The 20,246-nt window shown below is 50.3% G+C and overlaps 2 protein-coding genes across 2 annotated transcripts in view; one reads left to right on the top strand and one right to left on the bottom strand.

The window, feature by feature from the left end:
• The first annotated feature begins 476 nt into the window (after nt 1-476).
• The window catches only part of cmss1 (cms1 ribosomal small subunit homolog), a 29,060-nt gene continuing 9,290 nt past the window's right edge, over nt 477-20,246 (top strand). Inside the window, exons 1-2 of the mRNA XM_084688691.1 lie at nt 477-626; nt 1,073-1,156. Of these exons, the coding sequence (XP_084544817.1) occupies nt 1,108-1,156 (49 nt within the window). The 5' untranslated portion in view covers nt 477-626; nt 1,073-1,107. The remainder of the gene's footprint in view (nt 627-1,072; nt 1,157-20,246) is intronic.
• LOC146233654 (filamin A-interacting protein 1-like) lies at nt 4,353-13,812 on the bottom strand. The gene is made up of 4 exons (XM_084689867.1): nt 13,708-13,812; nt 12,817-13,002; nt 12,513-12,691; nt 4,353-7,273 (listed from the first exon to the last, which is right to left on the bottom strand). The coding sequence occupies exons 1-4, from the start codon at nt 13,795-13,797 to the stop codon at nt 4,438-4,440; spliced, it is 3,291 nt and encodes a 1,096-aa protein (XP_084545993.1). The 5' UTR covers nt 13,798-13,812; the 3' UTR covers nt 4,353-4,437.

Below are 20,246 nucleotides of genomic sequence, written 5' to 3'. Positions count from 1 at the left end.
GGGCGTTTGTTTCTTCCAGCGTATGACGTTAAGAATATAGAATGCCATTTAGAGACCATTGTTCCAGTCAAATTTTAGCCGCACTTTGCTCAATGTGTTAACTTTATCCTATTTCTTATTCTCTCTCCCTCTTGCTTTGTCACTTTATTTTCTCCTCTGGGAAGGAAACAGCATAAGCGTTGTGACCCTGTATAATTTCCTAAGTAATCAGCCGGCTCTCGCGCTCGGTGGCAAAGCTTTAATCAAACGTCTCACATGCTTCCATGAGCCAGAAATGTGTTATTCCGACAGAAACAAAAAAGCATGCAATTACTCCCAGGAGACCTGTTCCTCCCTCTAAACCCTCCCTCCCTCCTCTCCTCTCTTCCAATCACGTCCTCCCTCCATCCTCTCCTCAACAGCTGCAAAAAAGAGGGAAGAATTCCAATCACGTCCTCCTCTTCCTCCTTTTCTTTTTTATTCTCTTTTTTTCTCTGTGTGCAAAACTAATGAGAGAGCTTCGGCCTGTGATAATGACAGCGATGGCTCTGAAATGTAAACCCAACACAATGACTCTGGGGAACTATGCCGGTGGTACTCTCCAGCCCCGAGGAAACATTATACCCCAGACGACGATGATGTCTAGTGTAAGTATTGCACTCTGGCGTAATTGCATCTGTCATTTCTTAAAAAGGTCAAAAAGTGAGGTTTATTATGAAAGGCTGTTTCTATATGAGGCCTAATTAAAGGTCAGCGAGTGATACGTGCAGCGAGACAGTTTCTGTTATCTCTACTCGTATAGCTAATACAAAAGTGTGAAAGAAACCGTCAAAAAACTTTTTACGTTTGGCGCCTCCACATACTATGGAACCAGTCTGAACTACTAAGTTTAATGAGTAGCCTACATTTATAATCCACCATTTTAAGATCTGACTGATAGTTTAGAGAGATTGACGTCAAAAGATGAACAATTGCATTTGTATGGATGCTTTATTAAACAGATCATATTATTAAACGTCATGTCCTGCTGTTGTGAATCGTTGCGTTTTAACCGTTTCTGTTGCACAATTGCTGTTGTGAACACACCCCTCAGGAGACAGCGGTACTTTTGGATCAGCGAGTCTGAAGATGGGAGACGATTTGGGCGAAGAGTGGTGGGAGAAAGGGGGCAATTTAGGTAAGGGCAACCCGATTTTCTAATAGCGACGTACTTTTTAAACGTGCCATGCCTGTTATGTCTTGTATCCTTGTTTATTTCGTAGCTGTCCCGACCACTTTTACTACACATGCTAGCATGTTGACAAGTTAGCTTGCAAGCTAAGTCAGCTGTATGCATGTTGTAACGTTGTTTCCGTTTATGTTATGCTTTATTTCCTTGAGCTAACACAACCATTTGATTATTGCCCACATCTAAATTTGTTGTAAATAGTTTATGGACTGAAGTCTGTCCATACTGGCAATCTCAGTTCATCTATAGAGGAATGACAGAAACACACGTGGGTCTCCGTATCTAATGCCGAATAGAGTTATGGGTCTTCGAATCAGATGTATTCTTCATCATCTTTCAAGGAGGATGTCTTCCCTCATATATCCTTACACACTGACATGTAAAGAAAGTGTATTTACTAAGTAATGTTCAGCTCCTTTGGTAGATATGTTTTAAACTACTGAAGGATCCATGTTTATGTTGTAGGTAATCACATCTACCAGTAGAGGGCAGTGCTGCTCCGTTTGGTCACCGTGGTCAGTTGCCTGTAGATAACAAGCCGACCAAAGACACATTGATGACACTATACTTTACTAAAGATCCACATATTTATTCAGCTTACACATATATTACACAGACGGCACCTCACTGCATCACCTGACACCTATAAGCCTGAGTTGAGCCAGAGATCTTAAGGCATGCTGTGAACTATACCATAGCCTTTAGGATAACTATTTAGCCTAACTCTTACAAAAAAAAAAAAGTGTAAACGTTTCTGCTCTCAGATGGGGATGAGTTTAACATGTAGTTGTTGTTACGTTGGTCCTGTTGCGCACTCTCAGACCAGCATGTTTACCAGTGTGAAGGTTGGTGGCAAGTTTTCCTTGACTTGGTACCGTGTTGCATGCTCCATTTGTCCCTTTGAGCACTCCGTAGCATTTGGGTTTGGGAATCAGGGTGGGGCCGCCCTTCCGTAATGCCTCCCGAGGAATCTGATTGGATGACACAGAAACGTGTCTCAGTTAGGGACAGTCGATTAGAAATGATCATTCATGATCATCCACTATATTGTCATGAACAGGCAAATTCTAAAGATGGGGTGTCAGTCACACAATGTAACCACAGACGCGCACACTGATTGGACGGGGAGAGGATGATCCTCTCCTGAACCGTTCATGCATGAACGGTGCGTGCATGCGCCCTCATGTTTGTGGTATGTGTGTGTCCATCAGTCACCGCTTAGAACACGTGTCCCCCCTCTACCTCCACCCCTCTACCTCCACCCCTCTACCTCCACCCCTCTACCTCCACCCCTCTACCTTCACCAGAGAGAGAGAGAGAGAGACTGTCTTAAATAATGTGTTTTGTGGTCATAGGCTTTTTCCAAAGTCACACTCTTGTGCAGATTCCCAGGAGGCCTCAGTCACGCTGGCAGTCTCAGGCAGTAATCAGTCCAAACTGTTGTCAAACGCCGGACCTCACGCCAGCCGCTGATGTCACAGCGGAAATTGCTCCATTTGTCATCGTTGGTCGACTTGCTGGGTCACGGCCAGCCTGACTCTCCTTTGGGACACTGTTAAACTGCTTCCTATAGGCTGGTTTCTCTCTGGGACACTGTTAAACTGCTTGCTATAGGCTGGTTTCTCCCTCGGGTACATTGTTAAACTACTGGCTGGCCTCTTTCTGTGACCCTGTCAAACCCTGGTTTTCTCTGAGATATTGTTAAACGGGTCCCTATTAGCTTGCCTTTTCTCTGGGACATTGTTAAACTGAACCCAGTAAGCTGGACTCTTCACTTGTCATCAAGATTAGACAACCACTATAGCCTACCTCTCAGCATTAAACTGACTTAAGTCTGTGAATCTGCCGAAAGGCAACATACAACTTCATTAAAGTCTGATATGATCAATGCGAGGTTGTGGTTGTGTGTGTGTGTGTGTGTGTGTGTGTGCACGCACATGCTTTCATATTTTCCAAGACCATCCTCAGCAGATGTGGTAGGATATATTATTGTTGTGCGGCTGATTCTAAAATCATAAAGCAAGCTTGCATCTTACGTGGTGTTTAGTGCAACGTTGCGTATGGTTTCTGCAAATGGACCCTTCAAATGGGGGTTAAGTAGTCACTCTGGCATCCTATAATGCTGCTGGCCTGCCTGAGCCCTGCATGGTGCTTTTGATCTGACTTGAGGTTTTCCAGCGTGTCATTGGATAAGACTTAAAAAAACTCTGCACAGACACACACACACACACACACACACACACACTCAAGCACCCATCTCACAGATGCACACTACACACATGCACACACAGTTACCATTGGTAACTGGGGGTTCTTGGTGCGGTTGAGATAGATGAGTGGTGACATCAGCCTATGAATCTAACTGAGCCAAGCTAGCATATGTTGGAATTTACTGCTGCTCTTTCTGAACAACCATTAATCCTCTCTCTCTGTGTCTCCTGCTCACAGTAAAACTCTCTGCCACGGTCTCATCCAGACTAGAAAATGGTCAGGGTTGTGTAGAAATCGACAGTTTTCCAACCGTTCTTTGCAGTGGAGTGAAGAGAGAAGTGACAGTGTACCATAAAGTCATCCATTAATATACTAAGATAGGTGTTAAGCTTATGATTGATTACAAAAGATCAGTGCAGTTAAGCAAAACACAGAGCTGGTTGTGGGTGATGAGTAAGACTAGTAATATTAAAATATATCATGAAACAAGGAAGCTGAAACGTTTAATAGTCTGTCAAAACAAAGATCAAAGATGTACACATATTGTCAGTTGTGTAATGCTTGTCAGATCCACTATGGCTTGATTGTGTCACTCTGCAACAAGTGTCAGTGAGAGTTAGCCTAACTCGACACAACGCAAGCTGGTGATAAGCAGTCAAGTAGGTAGGTGTGTGGTCCACTATTGATGTGATCGTTCAGAATCTGTCAGGTTCTGAGGAGGTCCAAACTGGGTACAGCTGTTTTAGTAGGAACTCAGTTTTGAGGTGGAGGTGGGTTGTGAGGGATGGGATGGAGGTCAGGGTTGGTGGGGGGGGGGGGGGCAGGGGGGATGGGGGCAGGGGGGATGGGGGCAGGGGGGATGGGGGCAGGGTTGGTGGGGGGGGGCGGGGGGGATGGGGGCGTGGGGGGATGGGGGCGGGGGGGATGGGGGCAGGGGGGATGGGGGTCAGGGGGGATGGAGGTCAGGGGGGATGGGGGTGGACGACAGGGGGCTGATGGAGCTGGCTCTCTGTGGGGTGTCACTCATAAAGGCCACTTACTGTTATGTGAGAGGGTTGTGGGGCCGGGGAAGTAGCAGGGGTTATGGTGATGCTACTGGTGATTTTGCCGCTGCTTTTCACATGGTAACCGTTAGGAAGAACCTGAGTCCTTGCCCCCCCTGCCTCCTGTCCAGGGGAATGGTACTGCCTGCCCGGCTGCGTGGCTACATGGGCGATACCATTCAGGGCCTGGATGTAGGGGCTTCCCAGGTGGATGTGGATCTTGTTGTCGTCAGTGGTGATGACGCTGGGCCCGGCGCTGGTGGATTTCTGGAGGTGCCACCCGTTTGGTTGTCTCTCCGGCGTGACCCGGAACATGGCTTGACCCACGACCTCGGTGGGGTCTGGTGACCCGGTGCAGACTGTTAGGATCTGGACCGGAGAACCGGAAGGATCGGGCGTGTGGGACCTCAGCGAGTTTGGGGTGGCGACTCTGGAGACGGACGTGAGAGTGAGGGGGGGGGAGAAGGCTCTGTCCGGGCTGCTCACCTCATCTGGTGACGAGGGACTGCAGGGTACCACCTTGGGTGGTGACATGGATGAGTTCTGGATGATGGTGATCCTTTGTTTGGGAGGGGCTCCGGTGGAGGGGATGAGGGCGGTGCTGGTGTAGGATGCAGCGTTGTCTGCCGTAGGACTACTGATTTCCAGAGTAGCCGTGTTGAGGCTGTGGTCTGGGGTTACCTTGATGTGTAGAGGCTGACCCGGGTTGTGTGTGACCACCAAGTCTCCTTTCTTGACCAGGTTGCTGTTCAACACCTCACTGTGACCCTGGGGAGATACCTTCCTGTTGGCTAACGGAATACTACTCCGTCTTAGATTGTTGTTCTGCATGTTGAGGCTGTTGAGGTTGGCAAGAGGAGACGAGTTCTTCTTCACCACCTGCTTCTCGTTGTGATTGAGGTCCTTCCCATCATCTCCTGGTAGTTTTCCGTTGAGCACCGTTGGAGCCAGGCTCTGGTAGTCAGGGAGGAGGTGATTAGTCTCCTCGGGCTCGGTCTGGACCTCCTTGGTGGACTGGTGAAGGTCTGCGAAGCGGCGTCCGTTCATGCCGGGTCGAAGGCTCTTGCTGAAGTGCCGGTAGCGCTCCAGTTCCTGGGTCAGACCCTCCATCTCCCTGGCCAGCTCCCTGTTCCGGACCTCCTGCTGGGCCAGCCTCCTCTGCAGGGTGGCATGGTCCATCTGGACCTGACCGATGGCCTCCTCCGTCCCCATCAGTCGCTGGACCTTCTCCCTGAGAGTCTCCACCTCCCTTGAGAGGAGCCTGGATTTGACCTGCTCCTCCTGGAGCCGTCTGAGGAGGAGGTGCTCCTGGTTGGGCTCCCCCTTCCCCTTCTCGGCCAGCCGGTACCTGGACACCTCCATCCTGGCCTCATCCAGCTTCTCCCCCAGAGCCCGGCTCCTCTCCCGCTCCTCGTTGCACCTCCTCTCCAGGGACTCATACTCCTCCTCCGCCTTCATCAGCTCCTCCTCCACCACCTCCTTCTGCGTCAGCTTCCTTCTCAGCCTCTCCACCTCCTGGCTCAGCTCCCGCACCTTGTTTTCGTCGTCGTTGTCCTCGCGCTTCCGGACGTCGTTTGTCTCGTCGTTCCCCCCGCGTCTCTCTTTCCCTCCGTCTCTCCTCTCGAGGGCCTCGGTCCTCCTCCTCATGGAGTTGGCCGTGCCGTGGAGATCTCTGCTCCTCTCTTCCTCTGTCCTCAGCTTGGATCCCAGCTCGTCCCTCTCTCTCTCCACGCTGCGGTATCTCTCCTCCAGCTCGGCTCTGGACTTCAGAGCTTTCTCCCTCCCCTCGACGAGCTGGTCGTCGGGCGGGGACACCTTGTTGTGCCCTCCCTGTGACCTCCCCTCCTTCCCCTGCTGTAGTTTGTGTTCTGCCTGTTGGAGTCTCTCTGCCATGACCTTCCTGTCCTCCACCAGGACCATGGTCAGGGTGCGAAGCTTGGTCAGGTCCTGTCTCAGCCTCCCTTCTGACCTCTCCAGCGGACCCTCCATGGCCTCCAGCTCCCGCACCCTGATTCGCAGAACCTCCAGCTCCCCAGACAGCTGCTTGGTGGCAGCCTTCTCCTTCTCCAGGCTGCTCCTCAGAGAGCTGCCCTCCTGCCTGCTTCTCCCCAGGGCCTCCTCCAGCCTGTCCAGCTCGCTGATCCGCCCGTTCAGCTTCTCCACCTCTGCTTTCAGGCTCCGGCCCTGGATGGCGGCGTGGCCCAGCCTGCGGTCCAGGTCTCCACACTGGTCCACCAGACGGACCCCGTCTCCGTCTTTCCCCTCCATCTCCACCACCCTCCTCCTCAGTTGCTCCACCTCAGAGAGGAGGCCAAGGGAAGCCGTCTCTCCACCGTCTTCCCCCCCTCCGCCGGCCACCCTGTCTCTCAGCTCCCGCAGTTCCTCCTCCGCCCTCCGGAGGTCGCCCCTCGTCCTCTCCAGCTCGTCTACTTGCCGTCCGAGCATGGCCAATCGCTGGCGAAGCTGCTGATTCTGGGCGTCCTCGTTGGCCAGTTTGGCGGTCATGGCTTCCTGGTTCCGGCGTAAGTCGCTTAGCTCTGCCTCCAGATGTTGTGCTTGAATCTCCTCCTCTCTCGCTCTGGAGTGGGCGGAGTCGAGTTCTCGTTGGGCGTGGTCAGTGATGCTGGTCAACTGTTGGACGTGTTGGCTCTGATCTGTCAGCTGATTGGTCAGAAGCTGCTGCTCGTCAACGACCAGGAGTGCGAAGGCCTTTAGTTTGACCAGCTCGTCCTGCAGGGCTGAGAGCTCCTGCTGGTTCTCGTCCTCCCTCTGGTCTCGGTAGGCCTTCTCCTGGGCCAGCAGCTGCTTCAGTCTGGGCAGGGGGAGAAGAAAGTAGGGTGTCATTACTCATAACTACTAACATTTCAGATCAATCGGATGAATTATTTTTCCCTGTGTGTGTGTGAGCATGTTATGAATGGCATACCAGATGGTGCCCAGACAGGAAGCTGCTGGTACCCATGTTCTCTAAACCCCCCCCCCCGTTCTGTGTCAGCCCCCACTGGCAGGAATCCCCCCCCCCCCCCCCCCCCCCCTTCCTCAGGCGTTCCAACACTGCCTTGGGTAGCGTTACACACATGAGGTAATGAACACACAGCCAAGATGAAGCCGTAGTGCATGACTAGATCAACCAATTTGTCTACCGCTAGCCCGAGACGACATCCAAGTGGTTTTGAGAGCCAACCTCATAACAACAGGACAGATGCAAACCTCTGCTACAACCCCTCATCAGAGCATGTAGGCTTGCCTTACAGTTCAGGGATATTAGCGTATGGTTCTTCCATACTGGCCAGGAAGTTGATTAAGGTCCTTGGTCTAACTATGATAAGTGGCTCAACTCTCTGGGACCATATTGGAGAGCTTTTCTGAAATAATATACAATGTAATGTAGCCGTTTTTCATAGTTTAGAAATATGCAGATTTGTTCACATTTTGGGAGAATACAGTTTTGCTACCACAGTAACAAAATTGCCATTTCAATTAGTCATTTAAGGCTTTTTTTCTTTCTTGCTTTGTAAGTCGCATGGTCGCACACACACACACACTCACTCACTCTTTTGAGCATGCACACACACACACTAAGACACATCCTGCTCACACAATGATCTAATCCCTCAAAACTGTAATAAAAAGTTGTTAATGTCAACTTTAATATTTATTCAAAATTAATATGCTCTTAGCAGTAGAAGTATTTTTTTCACCAATCCCAGATTTTCTATTCTAATTAGGCTGGATAATATTGTGATCATATTAATATTATGCCACCATAGGGGCCTGAATATGCTAACAGGGTTTTTTACTTGATAAGTATTTACTTCAATACTTATTGAACAAAATATATTTTCCCTTTAACTTGGTTAGTTATTAAAATACAATTACATTTAGTCTGAAATACAAACTTAGAATCTTTCTACAACCATTTATCCAGCAAGTTCTAGCCTAGATTCAAACTTCTCCACCAACCAAGTTTCTTAATTCAGAGAGCACCCAATCATTCCCCGTATGAATGTCACTGGAGAAGCAATTAAAGTTAACCTTAATCAACTCTCGTTTCAAGTGATTTGTCAATTATGGAAATCAACGAGCAAATAGATGAGTCCCCCAACTTGAGACCCTGTTTTCAATGAAAAGTTTGTTCCTACCTGTGTTTGGTGTCAGTGAAGCTTCAGAGGTTAAATCCCATCCATGCTCCAGTCGCTCCCTCTCTCTCCCTCCCTCCCTCCTTCTCTCTCTCTCTCTCTCTCTCCACCTATCCCTCCTGGCGTTCTCAGCTATGTGGACATTCCATCCGGAAAACCAAACATTATGAGAAGTGCTCGGAACACTGAGGCTCTGGCCGTGAGCGGCGCGGTGACATCATCGGCATGCCCTTATAAGGAACTGAAATGTACAGCCTTCTTTTTTGCTCCACAGTGTGTTTTTCACACGCGTCCACACACACACACACACACATGCACTGTGTGTTTCTGTTTGTGTGTCCGAGAGATTGCATACATGTGAAGCAGCACACAAGATTGTGTGTGTGTGTGTGTGTGTGTGTTTGTGTGTGAGTGAGAATAAGTGCAGATGCTTGTTTGTGTGTGTGAGAGTGAGAGAGTCCACAACTGCTGGAGATCAGCCCATTCCATGAGGTCATGGTGAAGTGATGCCAGAGAGAATGATGGATAGGACAGGGGGAGAGAGAGATGATACTGTATGATAAAGTTGATCACTGTTTTAAACATGGTTCTAGAACAGTGTGTGTGCCTGTGCGTGCGCGTGTGTGTATGTTTAAGGAGACACATGTTTGTGTTGAAGTTGCAGTGCCTGGGGCCTGATAACCTGGAAGAGAGATGATGTCATCTGTGGCCCGCAATTACATCCACATGTGTTCTCTCTCTCTCTCTCTCTCTCTCTCTCTCTCTCTCTGTCTCTCTCTCTGTCTCTCTGTCTCTCTCTCTCTCAAGCCATCTCTCTCTCTCTCTCTCTCTCTCTCTCTCTCTCTATCTATCTAGCCCTCTCTCTAACCCTCTCTCTCTATTCAATATAGGCATCACAGGCCTAATCAAAGCAAGATGCTCTGATGAAACCGGGAGATAACAACAGACAAACTGACAGAACTTGAGATTAAAATAACAATGATGGTTTGCAACAGACAGGCTACCTTCAGGTAGTGACGTCAAAACATCAGAAACCCAACATCAACACAACCAGCCCGCAGTCTTGGAGTCCTTAGCGTGTTGGGAGAGCCGCAGGGATCCACCCTAGTGGGGGGCTGCTCAGACCCATCTCCCTAAAGAGGAAGTGGGCCGTCCTGTCCTGGTTCTCCGGCAGAACCCTCCAGTCCCTCATTAGGGCTGGAGCGGGTCCCCAATGACATGCCGTCAGCTCACAGGCATTCCCACAACAGCCCAGAGAAACACACACTTCCCTGGAAAACGTCTCTATACATAGGCAAGGCTTGACTGTGTGTGTGTGTGTGTGTGTGTGTGCGTAAGTGTTCACGCGTGCTTGTTTGTGAGTCAACAAGGTAAAAGGAGTCCTGTTGAGTTCAGAGTGTGACAGAATGCTGTGCGGTGCAGCTTGTAGTCATCGTCAAGAACGAGAGAGCCGTGTCTCTCCACGTCCCTGTAAACAAATGGGATTGTCAAGTGGAGTCGTGTTCCGTGAAGGAAGACTTTTCCAAACTACTATTTATATCGTTAGAAACACAGTTCCAGTCCATCTCCAACTGTTTGGAATAGTCTGAGTCCTGTTCATAAGCAAGACCTCCTCCTGGTATCGCTAGTCTCCCAACCCCCAACCTCGGCCCTTAATGTTCCTGACACGTGATTGGCTGAGCAGGAGCTTGGCGAGCATGTGAGACGGACGGAGCATCCGTGTGTTTCCGTGGCGACACAGCCAAGTTTACACTGTCCACTCCCTCAGGGCCAGGAAGGGAAAACATCCCCTCCCACACGTTTAACCCAGAGGTTCGGTCTCTCTCTCGCACTCTCTCTAACCCTCTCTCTCTTCTCTCTCTAACCCTCTCTCTCTTCTCTCTCTAACCCTCTCTCTCTTCTCTCTCTAACTCTCTCTCTTCTCTCTCTAACCTCCATCTCTATCTGGCTCTTTTTTTTTCTTTCTTTTTTTCTTTCTTTCTTTCTCTCGTGCTGTCTTCCCATTTCAGTGTTGTATTACAACCAGGACCACAATCAGAGAGAACATAACAAGGGTCTAGAATGGTCTGTGTGTGAGAGTATGATGAGGGTGAGTGTTTGTGTGGTAAGCGTGTGTGCATGCAACATGTTTGTTAGCGTGTAGTCAGCACTAACAGGCCTGGCAGCCTTGACGGTGTGATAGCGTGTGAGGGGTGAACCACCGAGCCTCTGCTCTCTGATACACATGGCATCACATGTCAACACATGTCAACACACGTCAACACGCAGCTACCATCACGCTGCCTCACACCACGACAAGTCTCGCTGAGCCCGGCCACAGCGCCATATGTGTTCACCACACACACACACACACACACACACACTTATAAACACACACATACATGCTAACAACCTCCAACACTTGCCTCAGCCTTTGTTAAAATGAGGATGGCGTTACAATGACAAGGGGATTCTAATAGCTAATATGAGGCAACGTGGTGGAGAGGGATGGAAAGATTGACAGAGAGTGGGATGGGAATCACCCCTCACTTAGCTTCTTTCCAATATTTAGGCTGTGCAGATGGGATGACGAGGGAGGGAGTGAAAGGAAGCAGCATATTAGCTGCTTCTCTAGTTCTCTTTGTGTAGCAGGCGTGTGTGTGTGTGTGTGTGTTAAAGACACAAATAGGCCTAAGAGGTGTGTGTGTGTGTGTGTGTTAAAGGCAAACTTTGATAAGAGGTGTGGGCGTGCATGCATGCTGATCTCAGCCTTTCTGGAATGTCCTTTATTCACCTGACTGATGTCATGAAGCTATAAAGGAGAGAGACAGGGAGGGAGACAGGGATGGATGGAGAGACTCCAGAGAGAGAGAGAGAGAGAGAGCACAGAAAGATTAAGGAGACACTCAGGGAAGAAAAGGAGGGGGTGGAGGAGATAAGGCGCTCTGCTATCTCTCTCTTCTGTCCTCAGGGACCAGACATGTCCTCAACTTTACCCCATCAGTGGTGTCTGTCTGTGGGCTGCAAGGACGAGATATCTGGGGTCACTTTTCTCTGTGGACCAGTCTGCAGCTAGCCTGTCTGATGTGGTGCGTCGAGTTCAACACAGTGGAGGGCCATGGCTGGACACGTGTGTGTGTGTGTGTGTGTGGACTGGCCGCCAGGAATGTATGAGTAACACCAAAGTAGAGCTTTGTCTGCTTCTAGATTAATCACAGTATTTGTGTGTGTGTGTGTTTTAGAGTGACCGCTAGAATTCCCACTCTTTGTGTGTAATGGGCATGAACTGGGTGGGTCGTTGTGAAGATGTTCATTCCGTGTGTGTGTGTGTGGGAGCCAGGGGATCTGGAGAGCCTATAGACCCAGCTAACCAGAACCCTATCCAGGGATGAGAGAGTGGTAATGGGCCATGTCTGAGGGCTGGGACTTTAAGTACAGGCTTGAGATGTGAGGTCCAGGACAAACAGTCACACACACCAGTAATCTCCCTGTTTGTCCTCACCCTCGCCAGCTAACGACAGGGTCTAGTTAAAGCCCAAGATAGGCCTGCATATAGGGCCTTTGCCCTGAAAAAGATGACGCCTCATAAAAAAAAAGTCCAAAAGGCCTTTAATATAGAATCTCTGAGTCCTGTACTAAGCTGAATCCATGTCCTTGGAAAATGGTGAAGACGCCCTTGGAGACTGTCCCCACCTCAACCAAGGAGCCAACCCCAAACGTTGTCCAGACCAGGGCCTCCTTCCACAGTCTGCAGTGACAAGGCTGTCCCATGTGACAAGAGTCCTCTTTCATCACCCCTGACCTACACATCCAGTACCCTCAAGTTCACCAGCGTCTGGCTGAAGACGTGCGCCCCTGTTCAGACCTGTAGCCTGCCACTCCGCCTCTGTGGAGGGGGATCCCTGGCTGACCCCTGGCTGACCCCTGGCTGACCTCTCTCGGTCCTGCTCCAGCAGGCTGGTGAGGTCGTCGCTCCTCTGGATGAAGGCCCTGTGCTCCCTCTCCTGCTCCTCCAGCCTGCAGAGGGCGCCACCGTGGGAGCTCTCCACCTCCAGCAGCTTCTGGAGCATGCGCCTGGACGCCCTCCTGTGAGCCGCCGCTAGCCGCTCCAACTGGGGGGAGAAGGGAGGAGGGGAAGAGGGGGAGAGAGATGGAGATGGGTGGATTCAGAGTGCCGGAGGTTGTCTTCTCGTTGTTTTACTACGAAGTTTGTTCTTGCCGTTGGTGTGGGGTTTACCTCTGCCATGGGTCTCTCATAGACGTCCTGCCGTCGGGCCTGCTGGGCCTCACAAGCCTGGAGCCGGAGTGAGTCTCTCTGCAGGGCGCGGAGAGCCTCGTCTGGGGTGGCAAAGCCATAGTGGGCCTCCAGGGAAGCCGGAGCCATCTTCTCTGCTTTCAGGAGCGCGATCTCCTCATCTCTGGCCTGGAGGGATGAGTGGAGAGGGCAGAGATGGAACAGAGGAAGGAAGGACATGATGGAGAGTCAGGACACGAGAGGAAGTGAAGCTTCTTGCAGATGGAAAACATTTTGGCACATTTTCCATACCCAGCTGCTGTGTGTGTGTGTGTGTGTGTGTGTGTGTGTGTGTGTGTGTGTGTGTGTGCGTGCGTGCGTGCGTGCGTACGTGCGTGTGTGTGTGTGTGTGTGAGGGATTTAGTCATCAACATGTTGAACTCCACTGTTGGTGAGTCTGATTCAAAGTCTCCTTGTCTGCATGTGTAGCCTATATAGTCATCCACAGTAGTCTTCTGCGTGACAAGCCTTACTTTAGTTGGACTTGACTGGAGCATGTGGAGGACTGTGGGTGGTCAAGTTAAGATGTGTCATTCCCGAGATGCCTGTGGTGATGGGATCCTGACTGGAGGGACGTAAAAACACCTCCCTAACCCCTGACCCTTCCCCAGCTATCTAACCCTGCTTCTGGGCTGGTGCTGTTTGTGGTTGGTTCAACTTGCGAACCTTCCGAGAAGCCGTTGGCTTTCCCATGGTCTGGAGAGCCACACAGGAAGTGACCTCCGAGCCAGGCAGGAAGTGACCTCCGAGCCACGTTTTGACCTGAGAACATGAGCCTGAGGGGTGTGTGGTGTGTGCCTGTGTGTGTGTGTGTGTGTGGTTGGACCATCTCACCTGCAGCTCTCCCTCCAGGATGCTGAGGAGGAACAGGAGGTCGTCTCTGGACAGCTCTCTGCCTTTCCCTCCCGCTCCACCCACTGGCATTGTTGCGGGGGGGTGGGGCCCTGGGGGGTGGGGCCCTGGGGGGTGGTGCCCTGGGGGGTGGGCCCCTGGGGGGTGTGGTCCTGGAGGGTGGGCCCCTGGGGGGTGTGGTCCTGGAGGGCCCCACGGTCCTCCCCTGGTCTGGACAGCCAGGTGGGGGTCGCTGCTACAGGATGGCATCTGGAAAGAGGGAGGGAGGGAGAAGAGGAGAGGTGGTTATTGGGAACTCGGAGTCAGCCCACGTCGTGGATGAAATGAGTTTGAGGTGTCCGAGTGTGTGAAGTGGTGACTGCACACACCATATGACATCATCCAGGTTTACGCTCGGCTAATATAAACTCTTTAAAGCTGCCTGTCATAACAGTTTGTGCGAGTGAAGGAGATAGTCGGAATTATGTTTGCTTATTCTAGGCTTCTATCATCCTGATGTCATCAGGATGAGAGAGGGGGAGAGGGGGAGAGAGTTCATTAGGGCTTTTGGAAACAGGCTTGTGTGGCCCCTTGATGTTGCGGTGTGTGTGTGCTGTCATCGACAACGCTGCTGACCTCAGCCGGTTGCTGCATGGCCGTCAGCCAGAGCTGTCAGCCTCCCTTGACATCCCTCTCCCCATATTTAGGCCTCCAACCAGAGACTGCAGGGATGAGTTCACAACATGAAGGATGACCTCATCCCTTTGTTCTCCTGTGCTCAAGCACACTTTCTCTCTCCTTCACTGTCTGTCTGTCTCTCTCTCTCTCTCATTCTCTCTCTGTCTCTCCTTCTCTCTCGGTCTCTGACCATCTGTCTCTCTCTCTCCTCTGTCTCTCTCCCTCCTCGGTCTCTCTCTCCTCTCTCTCTGTCTCTCCTCTCTCTCTCCTGTCTCTCTCTATCTCCTTTCTCTGTCTCTCTCCTCTCTCTGTCTCTCTCTCTTTGTCTCTCCTCTCTCCTGTCTCTCTCTATCTCCTTTCTCTGTCTCTCTCTGTCTCTCTTCTCTCTGTCTCTCTCTCTCTCTCTCTCTCTCCTCGTCTCTCTCTGTCTCTCTCTCTCTCTCTCCTCGTCTCTCTCTGTCTCCCTCTCCCGAAAGCGTTTGATTGGACGTGAGCGTACATGAGTGGAAGTGAGCGCCCCAGCTGCCCCCTGCTGTGGAGTCGTCCTCTCTGCATCGATCACACAGACAGATGGAGCTGTCTGGGTCTCTTCACCTTCATGGCGATGGAAGGAGGAATGGGAAAGGCTTTAACAGGATCAGTGAGCGCCTTTTACAAGGTCCCGCTAGCCCGCGGCCTGGACGTCCTCATAGGGCCCCCCCCTGCCACGGCTGTCAGTCCACAGCACACGCACACACACCATGCCTGTGTGGAGGTGTACAGTTGATGTGCTAAGCTTTACTCACGCTCCTCCCCTCCTCTCTCCTGTACTCTCTTCCCCTCCTCCCTTCTCCCCCTCCCCTCCTCTCTCCTGTACTCTCTTCCCCTTCTCCCCCTCCCCTCCTCTCTCCTGTACTCTCTTCCCCTTCTCCCCCTCCCCTCCTCTCTCCTGTACTCTCTTCCCCTTCTCCCCCTCCCCTCCTCTCTCCTGTACTCTCTTCCCCTTCTCCCCCTCCCCTCCTCTCTCCTGTACTCTCTTCCCCTTCTCCCCCTCCCCTCCTCTCTCCTGTACTCTCTTCCCCTCCTCTCTCCTGTACTCTCTTCCCCTTCTCCCCCTCCCCTCCTCTCTCCTGTACTCTCTTCCCCTTCTCCCCCTCCCCTCCTCTCTCCTGTACTCTCTTCCCCTTCTCCCCCTCCCCTCCTCTCTCCTGTACTCTCTTCCCCTTCTCCCCCTCCCCTCCTCTCTCCTGTACTCTCTTCCCCTTCTCCCCCTCCCCTCCTCTCTCCTGTACTCTCTTCCCTTCCTCCCTTCTCCCCCTCCCCTCCTCTCTCCTGTACTCTCTTCCCCTTCTCCCCCTCCCCTCCTCTCTCCTGTACTCTCTTCCCCTTCTCCCCCTCCCCTCCTCTCTCCTGTACTCTCTTCTCTTTCCCTCTGTACTCCCTGAGTTTATTCCTCCAACCCACCCAGGTTTGTTTCTCCACGTCGGGCCAGGCTGCCCTCTCTCTCTCTCTCTGTTTCTCTCTGTCTCTCTCTCTCACATCTGATAAGATCCATATGGTCTCAGTGTACACACCTTATATGTCTCTCATAACATCTGAAATAACACACACACACACACACACGATGTCCCGCTTGCTGGCATCTCACCACTGCCAGATCAGGAGGGCAGCCTATGAATACCTTGCCTCATTCTCCCAACAGGCCCAGCCCCTGAAGAGTTTAACAACCTGCACACTAAACATGTCAAACCTCCCCGCCCCACCCCCGGTCTGGTCAGATGCCCTCCCGGCCCCCTCCTTTCCCCCCAGTCCTCCCCACTCTCCAATGCCAGGCTTTCTGCCCACGCCTTCTGCCGACGCCTACACCCATTAGCTGCTAACGGACTCCTGCTAGCCCACTTCAGTGTGCCCTCTTGGCTGGGTCTACGAGCGGTGCTGGCTGCTGGTGCCAGGGGCCTGGTTGGCACGGAGACGGGTTCTGTAAATCACAGGGTTGATGTGGAATCCCGTTGGCGCTGGGTGTTGGCAGGGAGACGGTGGTTCTGGCCCCGGTTGGGACCACGGCAGATTGTAGCGTACACCTGGTCGTTTAACCAGCGTGCTGACTGATGTGGGGGGGGGGGGGCAGCAGGGGGGTGTGGAGGGGGGGGGGGGGGTCTAGTTCAAGTGGTACGTGTCATCAGTATTGTGTCACCTCGCTGTCGGGATGAAACTGAAATGTTTCGGTGCGTGATTTGAATTTGATTGTTGTCAGTTGTGGAGGCCAGTGATGGACATCAACCCTCACCCTGGCAAGGAATCAGCAGGGGGAGATGTAGCAGAGCTGTCAGCCGCTCACCACACACACACACACACACACACACACCTCAACCACAATAAACAGCACACACTTTTGTGCGGGTCTGTCTAGGGGTTGTAGGTTTTCGAGTCTTGTTTATGTGTCCGACGGTCGGGAACTGTTATGTACCTGATTTCTAGAACATACCGGCCCTGGTTTCAGACTTCCAGCTCTTCTGAGTAACACGATCCAGGCTTCACTAAAACAGTCCAGCCGCCAGCTCGAAGCAGTTACAAGGCTGATGGACTCAAGGACTCAACCAGTAAAGTTCTTAAAAAAAAATGTGAATCTTGGATGATGCAGGGGTGACCTGAGAATGTAACATTTCCAAACATCCCTCCTTCTGTTCTGAGGAGCCTGGCTGAAGGATGGCTGTAAATCTTAAGTGTTAGACTTCATCCTGGTGTTGGCAGGTGACTAGGTGTGCCAGGCCAGTGCTGCAGTAAGAACAGTCTCTTCTCTGGGCTGTCTGATAGGGCCATCTTAACACCATCTCACATTCTAGCTCTCTTCAATCTCTCTCGCTCTCTACCGCTCTCTTTCAGCTTCATCTCCCCCTGCCTGCCTGCCTGCCTGAGGGATATTGTGATATCACTACTCTCTCTCTCTCTGTCTCTCTGTGTCTCTGTCTCTCTCTCTGTCTCTCTGTCTTTCTGTCTTTCTCTCTCTCTGTCTTTCTCTATCTCTATTTCTATCTTTCTCTCTGTCTTTCTCTCTGTCTTTCTCTCTGTCTTTCTCTCTCCCTCTATCCCTCCATCTTTGCAGTAGAACCAATCCAAACCCGCAGAAGAATGTTGTTTCTACCAACTGTCTGAGGAATAGTCAAGCGTGTTAGTAAGGTGTGAGAGTATGTGACTAGCGCACACGCACACACACGCAAACACCTCATACAGGACTGGGATTCCTCTCTGTCCAGGTAGTGACCTTGTGTCAAGTCAGAAACAGGCAGGATTACATCACCCTTCTGAAATGTAGGCGATAGGCTAGAGTTCCACGTCTCCTGACATCATTCACTGCAGGCTGTTTTCCTCTCTCGCTGGCTCCACATTACCCACTTTATGAAATGAAGAGGACTGAAGAGATGTATAGAGGACATGCCTTAGTGTTTCAACCTAATTCGATCAAAATGGATATCACAGAATGCCTCCCAGCCGGGAAAATAACCGCTGAAAGGTTTCAAAAGCATTTTTTTACGACCCACAGAAATAGTAATTTTGGCAAAATAGTCTAAATAAATAAGTTATTAAAGTGACTGGGAGTTTCGTACAGTCATGTTGTATATGAGTGTAGCCATGCATTAGTGAAACCATAAAGGGAACCACCATAGAAAGAGAGAGAGAGACTCTACAGAAAACCATGACTATCAAATCTGACTAATCTAGCTCCATAAAGCACTTGAGGACTGAATCAGGATTGGAGAATGAGACTTATGACAAGCAGCCCCAGTAAAACATGATTGATTGCTATTGGGCAGCTTGTACCTTAATGATGGTTGATACTTTAACTATGGCCTCTCTAGTGTTTTGGCCAGTCATTGCTTGTCTGCTCTACGCCAAACTTCTAATGATAGAGAGAGAGGTTTTGATCACAATTTAAAAATACACAAAGATAAATATATACACAGGCTGTATTCTGGGTATAAATATTTCCATGACTCTACCCCAAAAGGCTTTTCGAAAGGTTATTTTACAGCCTGCTTTGAAATGTTGATGTTTGGAAGGTCTTTGGGAGACCGAACGTTCTCAGTTCTGCCCTTCTCCACCCTTCTGAGGGGCATCAGAACTCCTGGGCATGGGCCTCTATGACATCACAAGGGTCCGGGGTCACCAGGGCTGCAGTCAGTATACATGCTGTACTGAGCTGAAGAGAAGAGAACAATCCGCTGGGAACGAACACCACACACACACACATACTGTACACACACACACACACATACTGTACACACACACACACATGCGTACTGTTGGCCTACACACACTCACAAACACTGAGACATGTAAACATAAGTGTAAGCCCACTCATATACACACGCACACAAACAAACAGATGAACAAATACACATTCACACACTCGCACTCACATACACTGACAGAAAACACATGTGTAAACAGATACAATGGCGTTTTAATTGAGTTGGGGTAAGACGTAAGGATGTCTCACACACACAGACACACACACACACAGACACACACGCACACACACGCACACATCCAGGGGGAGGAGGGGAGTGCAGAGTTTCAGACCCAGAGGACATGAGCTTGACTGAGGGAACATTAGGTCAAATGCCCCCTCTCTTCCCTGGTAGACGGCTTCTGGTGAAGCATACCAGCTCCCAGCCTTGGCTGGACGGGTCATAAACATGACGCTATAGCTCAGGGGTTGAGCATGGGACTGGAGGTCAAGAGGTTGCAGGTTCAAATCCGCCCTCCCGGCCCATGTGTGTCATTTTAGATCAAAGCGTTTGTCTTCTAAAGGAGTTCATTATTTCATGTTAGAACACGCTGTAGCCTTCGGTCCGCAACACTGATAGACTGTTCAGGCTAACGGCAACACTTGACATAAAGCTCAAAGGATAGGCAGTGTAGTTACACTATTAACTATATATAACCAAGTTTCAGTATATAACTGAAACTTGGTACGAGCATGGCTTGGGCTTTCCAAACCCTCACCCCCCTCCCCATACTGTGCCTACTTATTTTGGAATAACTAATACCCCAACACAAACTACCATTCACATAGCAATTCCTATGTGCTTACAAAAGATTTGCCAAGCTCTGTATTAAAACGTGTGACTTGTACTTTAAGTTGAAGGATCAGTGTCGTGGTAGAGAGTGTCAAACCAAGCGCGTCGCTCTGCTTCAAGTGGTTCTATCACATCAGTGTGTGAACCACTGTAGTACTCCCTCAGTACTCCCTCTGCTGGTGAGAGGCAGTCAGACTCCAGTGCTTGAACACCAAACCGGACTAAACGGTTACTTGTTTTAAGGGAGTGACCCGCTATTAAATTGACCAGATTTAGTTGGTTCCTCACTAAGCGGATGTCACCCCCTTTTTTTTTTCTTTCCGACTAGGAAAGAAAGCGGCTCATTCTACTTTGATAAAGTAATTTATTGGAGAAGACAATGTTTTGAATGAATACTTAATATTGAAATTGAACACCACCGAATTCATAGCATTTAAATATTTGACTTCGAAAACCTAAATACCAAAATTTGTTGGTTTTGAATTCACATCTTTAAAATTGAAATAAGAATTGATCTATCTCTGGCTGTAAATTGACTCACTAGACTCAGGTAGTAAATTGACTCACTAGACTCAGGTAGTAAATTGACTCACTAGACTCAGGTAGTAAATTGACTCACTAGACTCAGGTAGTGAGGTCATAGACAAGTGGTCATACATCATTAATCTTCCTCATTTTCCTAGCAGGTTTACTTCTAAAATGATTTTCGGACCTTATCTTCCCTGAGCACAGACAATCCTTCATTGTGACGTTCTCACTTGAGACTGGCAGGCAAACTTAATTGATCAGCGATGTCATCCATCC

This window comes from Hypomesus nipponensis, chromosome 23 (genome assembly GCF_054491055.1).
Source record: "Hypomesus nipponensis isolate SF chromosome 23, ASM5449105v1, whole genome shotgun sequence".
NCBI lineage: Eukaryota > Metazoa > Chordata > Actinopteri > Osmeriformes > Osmeridae > Hypomesus > Hypomesus nipponensis.
This window is presented reverse-complemented; position numbering and strand designations above follow the sequence as displayed.

Excerpts from the sequence above, each read along its gene's own strand:
- LOC146233654 (XM_084689867.1), bottom strand. The coding sequence starts at position 13,797 with ATGCCAGTGGGTGGAGCGGGAGGGAAAGGCAGAGAGCTGTCCAGAGAC. Across the intron at positions 13,003-13,707 it reads TCCTGGAGGGAGAGCTGCAG|GCCAGAGATGAGGAGATCGC; the intron begins GTGAGATGGTCC and ends TCATCCCTCCAG. Across the intron at positions 7,274-12,512 it reads CTGGAGCAGGACCGAGAGAG|ACTGAAGCAGCTGCTGGCCC; the intron begins GTCAGCCAGGGG and ends CCCCCTGCCCAG.